The 10,439-nt window shown below is 42.6% G+C and overlaps 1 protein-coding gene across 1 annotated transcript in view; it reads right to left on the bottom strand.

The window, feature by feature from the left end:
• The window catches only part of GTF2A1 (general transcription factor IIA, 1, 19/37kDa), a 35,350-nt gene extending 34,869 nt beyond the window's left edge, over positions 1–481 (bottom strand). Inside the window, exon 1 of the mRNA XM_004681649.2 lies at positions 48–481. Coding sequence (XP_004681706.1) covers positions 48–77 — 30 coding nt within the window. The 5' untranslated portion in view covers positions 78–481. The remainder of the gene's footprint in view (positions 1–47) is intronic.
• Positions 482–10,439: the final 9,958 nt, after the last annotated feature.

Below are 10,439 nucleotides of genomic sequence, written 5' to 3'. Positions count from 1 at the left end.
GCTGCCGCCGGAACGAAGCCCCCGCCGGCCACGAACCACGTCCTTACCACGGTGTTTGTATTTGCCGAGTTCGCCATTTCCACACACAACACAAACAAGAGGGGGGCAACCCCGAGAAAACAGGATAAAAACCAAAAAAAGAAAAAGAAAAACCAAAACGGCCGGAGGGTGACCCAAGCCACCGCCAAGAGTGGGGAAAAATTTGGAAACAAAATCGGAGCGTGAAGGATTACAGGGGAGCGGTGAGAGGAAGACGAGGAGGAGGGGGCAGTCCTCCCGGAGCTGAAAACCTCGAGAATCGCCCTTAAAAAAAAAAAGCCACGACCCTTCAGGGGTCCGGGGGGCGTTGCCCACTCCCCACCCCGCGCCAAGGAGGGAAACCACCACCGGACGCCGCTCCCCGCGCCGCCGCTGCCGCCACCGGCTGCAGCTCCAGCCGTCCGGTCCGCCCGCTTCTCCCCTTTATATAGTGAGCCAACGAGCTGCGCGAGCCGCTGCCGCCGCCGCTGCCGCCGAGAGACAGGGCGGAGGGGGAGGGAGGGGCGGAAAGGGCGGGGGCAGCAGTGGGCGGGGCTGAGCGCGAGACACCGCGAGAGCCGCGTGCGGAGGCCACCGCTGGCCGCGTCGTCACGCGCCTTCGAAAGAGCCTGGTGGGCGGAGCCCTGGGATCCGAGTGAAGAAATAGGGCCGCCGCCTCCTCAAGTCTCGCGCGATCCCTAATTGGCAGCCAGGCGGAAGTCTCCGGTCGCTCCTCTAAACCGAGCGCTGGCAGAGTCAGGCTAGAAAAAGCGTGCGTTCTGGTGACCCTGGAGCCCAGAGTTCGCTGGGGTTGCATCCTGTCAGGGGTTGCTGCGGTTCCGCGCTTCAGGAGCTAGGCAAGGTAGAGGGATGGTGGCAGCTGCCTCGTTAGGAATGGCGGCTGAGGGATGGTCACGTGCCCCAACTTCCGGCCCCTAGTGCTCTGGGACTCTGATCGGAATTTTAAATGCGGAGTCATCTCGGGGCGTGAGCTGAGCACAGTTTGCGAACCTCCGGGCTTTCGCGCCACTCGCGGTGGGTGGGCCTTTGGCTCTGCGGAGTTGTGTAGGTGTTTTGGGGGGGAGGGTAAAATCTAACTTGGCCCATTATTAACATATTCGAGAATTCATAGCACCCTGAAAATCCGCTGAGAAGTTTTTTCTTTCAGTGTAGTTATAAAGTCTTTAAACTTACTTGACAGCCCAATTATTCGAAACACCGACCACTGCATTGGGACGGTATGACAGCATTTTCGATTTTTTGGTTTTAAAATAACATGGTAATGACATCTCAAACACCCACCAATTCGTTGATCGCTCACTGGGCGAGCGGGTTGAAGATGTCCAAGTTCCGAAATGCAATTCAGTCTTAATGCCTTTTGATCAGTCTTAATGCTGAGCATTTTCTTATCCCTAGGAATGTCCAGAGACCCGGAATGTAGTTTGCATGAGTGAGGGAGTTTGTTCCCAAAAAGCAAAGCAAAACGAAACGTCAAAGTTGTGTACTGCTGAAATCAGATTTTAACATCAGACTTGATATCAGACAGCAGAAAAGATGCAACCTGGCTGAACCGGGAGGAAGAGAGCCGAGGCTATTAACACACAAACTGGGAAGCTGTGGATAGTTTTGGACAGGGTATAGAGAATGCCTATTAACCTGGAGTTTTAACACGGTCTGGTCCTGTTTCCTCACAATACACGGTTGTTTTATCAGTTCTTTGCATAATGTGTGGGGACACGTTAGAAAAAACAACATTCACAGGAAATCATAGTGTTCTGATATATAAAATTATGATTCCTTCAACGTTTGTGCTTCCTTGATCATGAGCCAGAAAAGTTAAATTAAAAGGTACCATTCCTGTTAAGTTTCATTGTTATTACCTTAAGAGGATTTCTTGTAATCTGCTTACATACACACCCTACTATTTGTACATGCAACTCTTCACCTTCTACCCCATTTTCTTCCTTATTGTATTCTTAACTAACTGATAGAGTGTTTTGTCACCAACTAGGCTTGAGATCAGTGCAAACAGGACCTGGGAAAGAACCAGTGAAATTTATCCTCCACAGAATTATTCCTAAGGGGGTTAATAAAATGTTTGTTTTGATTGAGTCTTACCTGTGAAATACTGAAATAGTGTTGTTACTGGGTTAAAACGGCAGAAAATCCAGTCCTGGCCTCCTTAAAACTTGGAAACTCCCTGGAGATTCTGTCTGAATCCGTCTCTCTCTTTATAAACTCTAAATTGCAACATTGCTTGAGGGCTGAAATAATATTTACCAGTTGTCTGTAGTATTGGGTGCTTAGGAGGATGCAATAGGAAAGAGGAAAGCTCTTATATCTCAAGCATACCCTAGTGAAATTACCTGTTACCAAGTATAGCGCATAATCACAACATTGATTCAAGATATTAAAAGCACTGATGAATTTTTTTAAAAATTACACTATTTCCAGGTTTCATTTGTTTGTTGGTTCTTCACACACAAAAATTGATTTTCGTGTGCAATAATATTTAAAGCAGTGTGTAAAAGAAATTGTTGACTAATTTCTACACGTGAGGTTTTTTAAAAATATTTTTTAAAGTTCTCATCCTCCCTTCTAAATTGTAAATTAAACTGCTGTCCCATGTCTTAAAAAAGCAAACTTGGAGTAATTTTTTGTACACCAAAATATTTAGAAGCCAGTGTATGCTGACTCAGCAGAAGTAAATTACCTTCGTATGGAATGCAGCTATTTTGTGGAATCAGGATTAACACAACCATTATTTTACTGTGAGATCTTCTCCAATAACTAAATTTCACTGTGTTGATAAAGTGTAATGTAACTGCCACCTATGACTGTTGAGAAGCTCAAAGTCACTAGAAAGTGTTCTGGTTCAGTATTTGATAAATGTTATTAGCAGTCAGTATGTAATAACTACATTGACAACAGCAATTCAGGGAAAAGTTCTTTTTAACTTGCTTTATAGAATTAAATTTTAATAATGCTGTCGGTCTTGAGGATTAATTTATGCACAAGAAATTTGACCAAATGTGATACTTAAAGTGGTGAATATACAGTGTGATTATTACATAGAAGTATAATAATTATGTGCTGTCATGAGATAGGACTCCTTAAACTAACACTGATGTATCAGTTGGAATTTAAGTTGTTTAATCATAGACGTGCCCAGTTATATACAGCAAAATTACATATGTTGGCCATTGACCCAGTAATGCCAATTCTAGCACTCTGCATGGAATTGTTCCTTGCCTCTTTTTAGCTTCTGGTGGTGGCTTGGAATCATTTGGCTTGTACTTATGTCATTGCAATATCTGCCTCCAACTTTGCTACATCCTTTTTGTGTCTACATTGATTGTCCTCTGTGTGTGTATATCTATAAACATTTCCCCTTTTTATAGCATGCCATTTACTTGATTGAAAATGTACTAAATGACCTCATTTTAACTTTACTGCCTCTGAAAAAGGCCCTTTTTCCAAATAATGTCACTTTTTGACTTACTACGGATTAATTAGGATTTCTACCGATCATTTTGGTAGGATACAATTCAACCCACTAATCCACCAATGTGTCGTAAGAGGGGAAGTGTGAAGGGCAGACAGTAAGAAAAAAGAAAGAATGATCTATAGTGAAGGATAATGGTGCTTTGGAAGAGGGCATGGTATGATAACACATCTGTTGAGGTATGATTCTGTACCTCTATATTATATAAAATGTTGTAAACCAATGTTACTGCAACAAAAATGTTACAAAAAAATACTAAGTTGGTAGTATTCTTAAGAAGTAATGTTATAATGTTATAAGTTTAATATGAGACACTTTTGGGCCCTCCCTGGTGGTGCAACAGGTTAAAGCACAGCATTATGATGCTATCTGCAGCATAAGTTCGGTCCTCAGCCAGGGAGGTGACCCACAATGCACAGCAGACCTCTCCTGTCTCACCCACTACTCCCTTCAGTAGTGTATTTCAGTCAATCGGCCTGTTCTGCTCCCCACTCTGTCTCTGGTGAATCCTCTCACCTTCCACACCTCTAGCCTGTACCACAGCTCTTGTATGCATAAATAAATCTTTTTTTAAAATAAACAATTACATGTGTTTCCTCCTCTAATTCTTACATCTCAACTAAAGATGCATTATATTGAATTACAAGTGGAACAGCTATAATTTGGCGTACACAAAAATGGTGCAAGTGAAGGTGCTAGTTCAATGTTTTTATAAAAAATATAATGACCAGATATTATTTGATTTATCTCTCGGCTTTATCTTCTCACTCATATGCCATCAACTTGATAGACTTCTGATATAACAGAGAATTCCACATAAACAGCTTTCTAATAAAATACATGATTAGTTAAATCTAATCTGTTAGTGAATCTACAAATTACACCTTTGAGAATTACTATTGAATCTAGACTAAATGGGCCAATTTCATTTTCCAGAATAGCAGGATTTGGGAGGAAGACAGACAGGAAGTTGCCTAAATCTTCAAAGAATGAGTAGAGACTTGGTGGTCATTAGTATAGCAACATTTTGGGTTGTCGTGTCTGATAGCATGATCTTCAAAGGATCTAAATTTTGAAGAGGAAGGAGACAGATTTATGAAAATGCATTGAAAACAAGGAAGATACTGTATCTTATAAGTCATCTTCAAGCCCAGGGTTACAAAGTATAATAGAAAACAGGTATCCTTTTGAGAGGACTGCAGAGAAGTAGAAGCAGAGTAGTAGGGGGATTAACAGGTTTCAGTCAGGGAGCCTAGGGTTGCACATTTCCAGAAGTGAAGGCAATATTTAAAGGGGTATCAGATAAAGACTGATGGCAGGTAATGAGTTTCAGAGAGCAAGGGAAGGCTTCAGGGAGTTGAGAAGAGGTGAGTGAATTGTGGTGGAAGGGTAAAAAGGCATGTTGAGATTGCGATCCTGAGGGTGAATTAAAAGGTCAGGAAGTGGTTTAAGAAAAGAAAACTCGGCCCTCCCTGGTGGCACAGCAGGTTGCTTTAGCACAGCACTAAGAAGCAAAGCCACTTCAGCATGAGTTTGATTCCCGGCCAGGGAGGTGGCCCACATGGTGTGGCAGACCTCTCTTGACCTTCCTGCTGTACCCCTCAGCAATGTACTTCATCAGTTAGCCTGTCCTGCTCCCCACTCTGTCTCTGGTGAATCCTCTCATTACCCCTGTACCTCTGCCCTGTACCCCAGTTCTGTATGTAAATAAATCTTTTAAAACAGAAAGAAAGAACGAGTGGGGGCTTCCCTGGTGGCACAAGGGCTAAGTCTTAGCACTATCATGCTGTGACTGCTGTAGCCTGAGTTCCATCCTCAGCTGGGAGTGGCCCACATATGGCACAGTAGATCTCTCCTGTCTCACCCACTGCTCCCCTCAGCAGTGTATTTCAGTAGAACTTCCTGCTGTACTACCTCCTCTGTCTCTGGTGAATCCTCGCAACTCACCCCTCCCCACATCTCTCTGGACTACACTGCAGTTCTATGCATAATACATAAATAAATATTTTAAAAAAGAGAAAGAAAGAGGGGGAGAGACAACATTTCCACAGCCAGTTGAGGGTATAGCAGCTAAGAAACTGAACAAAGACATCTTCTAAAATACCATCTTTCAGATAGTTTAGAGTGATGAACTAGTCAAGAAAGCAGCAGTCTCACCAGAATTTCTGTTAACTAACATTATTTAATATCACTGGACTTTGGTTTGTCAATGAAATGAATTAAATGAGGATAATAATGGTACTTAGCAGATAATTACAAAGACGAAATATGTAGTTGATGAATTAATAGTTCCAATTCTTCACCCCTCCCTATGAACACACCTTTTGCCTCTACCTTTGCAGCGAAATAAATAGGTGGAGACTGTTTTCCTACCTCTTTCAACTGGGTCTGACCATTTGATTTGATTTGCTCAATAGAAGTGATGGTATGCCGTTTCTAGGCCTCAAGAAGTATTATGTATTTCCACTCTTGCTCCTTTGCTGCAGTCACTCCATGAAAAAGATATACCCAAGCCAGCCTCATGGTCCCAACAGAAAGAATCCGACATGTCGGGCAGACATGCCCTAATAAATTGCTCCAGCTAGCCCAGCAGAGCTTCTGGCCAACATCTAGACAAGGAGGGAAACTGGCCTAGGTCAACCAATCCCTGATGTGTGAGCTATAATAATAAAGAGCTATTGTTTTAATCCACTGGGGATTGAGGTGGTTTATTATACAGAATAGCTAAGTGATATAAAATGGAGTGCATCCACACAGTATGTGACACCTGGAGTCACTCAGTGTTAGTGTCCCAGTTACGATGGCTGTGAAGCAAATTATTCCAGAATGTATTTGCCTGAAACAAACATTTATTATGTTCATGGATGATATGGATCAAACGTTCTGTGACCTCAGCTGGAAGACTTAGTGTGACAGCTGGAATCACATATATCTTCGTGCATGAATGTGGTGGTTGGTTCTGGCTGTCATCTGAGTCCTTACAGCTGGGCTGTCAACTTCAACATCTGCATGTGTTCTCTCCACGTGGCCTGGATCCCTCCCAACATGATAGCTGAAATCCACAGATGAGTATCCTGAGTGAAAGCCTCAGAGAGACTGTGTCCTTTTGTGACTTAGCCTTAGCAGTCACGGAGCATCATTCCACAGTGCTCTGTTGGTTGGAGCAGACATAAGCCCACCCAAATTTAAAGAAGAAGGGAAATGGACTCCAGCGTTTGACAGTAATTGGAAGGTTCTGGAAGACTATGTGGGACTGGTAAATTACTGTCTTTTTGTTTTTTTGGTTTTTTTTTTTTGAGAAAATACAACTTGCTGTTTTATTATTTCCACTTTTAACCATCATTTACACATAAGTCTGCCTCCTTCACTTACATGACACTGTTCTCCTACTTGGCTTATACTGATGCTTCTTGTCCTGCCCCATACTACCTTTTGAAGTGTTACCCTATTATTTCTAGAGCAGGCTCAAAAAACATCTTTTCTCCAAATATTTTCCCTGATTGTAATAATTCATTTGGCTTCCTAAAATCACTTTCTAAAATCACTTCAAAACCATCTTTTTAGCACTTTTTTGCACCCTGTATTATACATTCTCATTTTATGGTTAATTCTTTTTGCAGGCAAGAATTATGATATTTATAGTTGTGAGAAAATTAGCACCAAGTATTTTGCTGATCTTAAAACTTATCTAAATGTATGTTATTGTTGCTAATGATGATAATATCATGGCATGGAGAAAATTTTATGTGGTCTCATGACTAATGCAGCTTTATAAATGCTTTTAAAATATTTCTTGTTGCAACTACACTTCTGAACATTTCTGCATATGCTGGTTTACAATCTACATATCATCTTTTCCAAATGTTTCAATATTAAGGATGTGATGTGCTTTTTATCCATAAGTCCTTTATAGATCTTCCTTGGTTCCTTAGTTTTCCATCTGTTCATCCATTATTTTTCCCTCAAATAACTCTACATTATTTCCTGTACTCACTTCCTTTTTCACTTTTTTTTTTTAAGATTCATTTATTTATTCATACAGAACTAGGGTACAGGCCAGAGATGCGGAGAGTGAGAGGATTCACTAGAGACAGAGCGGGGAGCAAAACAGGCAGATCGAGGAAGTACACTGCTGAGGGGAGCAGCAGGTGGGTCAGGAGAGGTCTGCCACGCCATGTGGATCTCCTGCCCAGCAGGCGGGAATCGAACTCATGCGGCAGTGGCTTAAGCTTCTTAGTGCTGTGCTTTAACCTGCTGCGCCACCAGGGAGGGCCCCTTTTTCACCTTTTTTAAAAAAAGATTTATTTATTTATGCACACAGAACTGGGGCACAGATCAGAGGTGCAGGGGCGGTGAGAGGCTTCACCAGAGACAGAGTGGGGAGCAGAACATGCAAATCTATGAAACACACTGCTGAGGGGAGCGGCGGGCAAGACAGGAGAGGTCTGCTGCGCCATGTGGGTCACCTCTAGGGCTGGAGATCGAACTGCACAAAGCAGCTGCGGCTAGCTTGTGGTGCTGCCTCCTAACCCATTGGGCCACCTGGGAGGGTCCCCCTTTCCTACCTTTTATCCATATTGCTATTGAAGTTAAATATGAAACACCTCCTACTCCAGTATTTCCCTACATGTGGATTTGTGTTTTTTGTACACTTTAGACTTCAGACATAATCTTGTCTGTCTCTGAAGAATAGGTCCCCATAAGCTCATAGTTTGGGTGCCAACTGTGAAACTGAACTATCCACCCTCTGCACAAAAGAACACTTCTGAGAGGGTAGAGGTAAATTCCAGTGCTTGATCTCCATGCACTAGTCTCTGTGCTCTGATGTGAGGCTTTGTGAACCCGGAAAGCAGGGGACTCTTTTGTAATTCAAACTGAAATGTCACTTCTGCTGCCCTGGGCCCTGGGCAAGTGTGCATCTGCAATCAAAACCATCTTCTAAAAGGTATCACCAGAGGGCTGACCCATGTTTCACTTACCTCTCTCCTTTAAAGCTCAGAGAGTGGTTGCTTCAAACGTGACTTCTATATTGATTAGACAGAGGACTTTGCTACTCATTGCTGTCACCTGGAACTGAGTCGACCCACTCAGAACCTCCTGTAGATGGCAGAGCAGAATCCAGATTAGAGTGTGGCTCAAATCAGACAAGTTCCACCACCTATTTCATTAGTTTTATGAATCTTGAACAAGTTATTATATCTTGGTGCCTTAATTTTTATTTTTAACCTGCAAAATAAGGGAGGAGGAGGAGATCAGGTGAGACACTAAGCTGATATCATAGGGAATCTGCATACATATTGTTTATGACCTGTCTGCTCTGAGTTAGGTTTCCAGCCCAAGGACAGGTCTGGGGGAATGTGAAGAGCCAGTGCTATCACAAGACCAGCCTCAGGACAATGGGTGAGCATGAGGCCAAGTGTCCCTGAAGGCGATAAGTAACTCCAGGGGATGGACATCACAATCTTCTGACAGCATGAAGGCTGACTCACTGTTGAATTGTCTTTGTTCAACTCACTATAAAAAGACAGCTGGAAATGAAAAGTTGAGGTGGTTTCTTTGGGATGTTAACTTCGCATCTTCCAGATTGCCTGCTGTTTGGTTCAAGTGCACTTCAATTCCTGTCTCTACTTTTTTGGCATTCAGTGGTGAGAGGTGGCCTGAACTCCACTCTTCAGGTTACACAGTAGCTGTGAGGATTAAACAAAGTAGCACATATAAGGGAAGTTGCAGAGTGCTTGCTGTTGATGGCACTGTTGGGTATGTAGAGCAAAGCATGTTGGGCTAAAAGAGGAAGTTATGGGTTAAATGAAATTTATTTGATAAAGTTTTGTAGTGGAGAATATGCATTTTGTGTTTTGTGTCTAGTTAGAGAAATGAAATGTATTCAGAGACTAGGTAGAGGGGGGTGAGGAAGAGGAGGCACAGGAGGAGGAAAGGGAAGACTCTTCCCCAAACTGGAATTGTTATGAAAAGGATCATGGACCTTGAGTGGCAATCAGGTCCATTCATCCTTTTTTTAATGAGTGATCTCTTGAGTAGGTTCACGATGTTCTGCTCTTTTTCTTGGTAGTTCCATTCCTGTCTTACATTACATTGGGCAATTCGCATAGACTTTATTGTTAGCTTTTCTCAAACTGAGCAGTAGACTGATGTCTTGAGTACCATTAAATTCAAAATTAAAAATCTCAGGAGAGGGCCCTCCCTGGCAGAGCTATAGATTAGAGTGCAGCACTGTGAAGTCATGAAGCAATCTGCAGCCACTGCATCACGAGTTTGATTCCCAACTAGGGAGCTGACCCACATGGTGTGGCAGACCTCTCCTGATCCACCACTGCTCTCCTCAGCAGTGTATTTTAGTTAATCTGCCTGTTCTGCCCCCAACTCTGTCTCTGGTGAATCCTCTACCCTCCCTCCCTCCTCCCCTCCCCCTCTCCCATACCTCTGGTCTTTACCCCAGTTCTTGTATGCATAATAAATAAATCTTAAAAAAACAAAACAAAACACTGCATCACATAATGTAGTGGAATCCCATTACACTTCTATTCAAGTTTTTCGGTCGGCCACTCCATGCAGCTAGCCCATGAGGTAGGTAAAAAATGCTGTCAAGCCTGAAACTGTGCATTCACATCATTAATTCAGGGAATAACTGCGTGACTCATTTAATGACTTCCCATATCGACCATGAACGGGTACAATTTGTTGAAGTAATTGAACATTTTCATGATTGGGGCAGTGCTCTCCATGAAGAAACTGCAAAACTGACAGTTTTGGAGTGACTTTCATTAAAGAAGAGACATCCACCTTCCACTTCCACTTAAGTGGTGAAAATTAAGTGGTTTTCAAGAAGGTTGAATTTAGAATTTAATCTTTTCTTAAGATTTTAAGATTTTAGAGTTTTCTTTCTTTTATTTTTTTT

Source organism: Condylura cristata, unplaced genomic scaffold (genome assembly GCF_000260355.1).
Source record: "Condylura cristata isolate star-nosed mole 26May11 unplaced genomic scaffold, ConCri1.0 scaffold00013, whole genome shotgun sequence".
Taxonomy (NCBI): Eukaryota; Metazoa; Chordata; class Mammalia; order Eulipotyphla; family Talpidae; genus Condylura; species Condylura cristata.
This window is presented reverse-complemented; position numbering and strand designations above follow the sequence as displayed.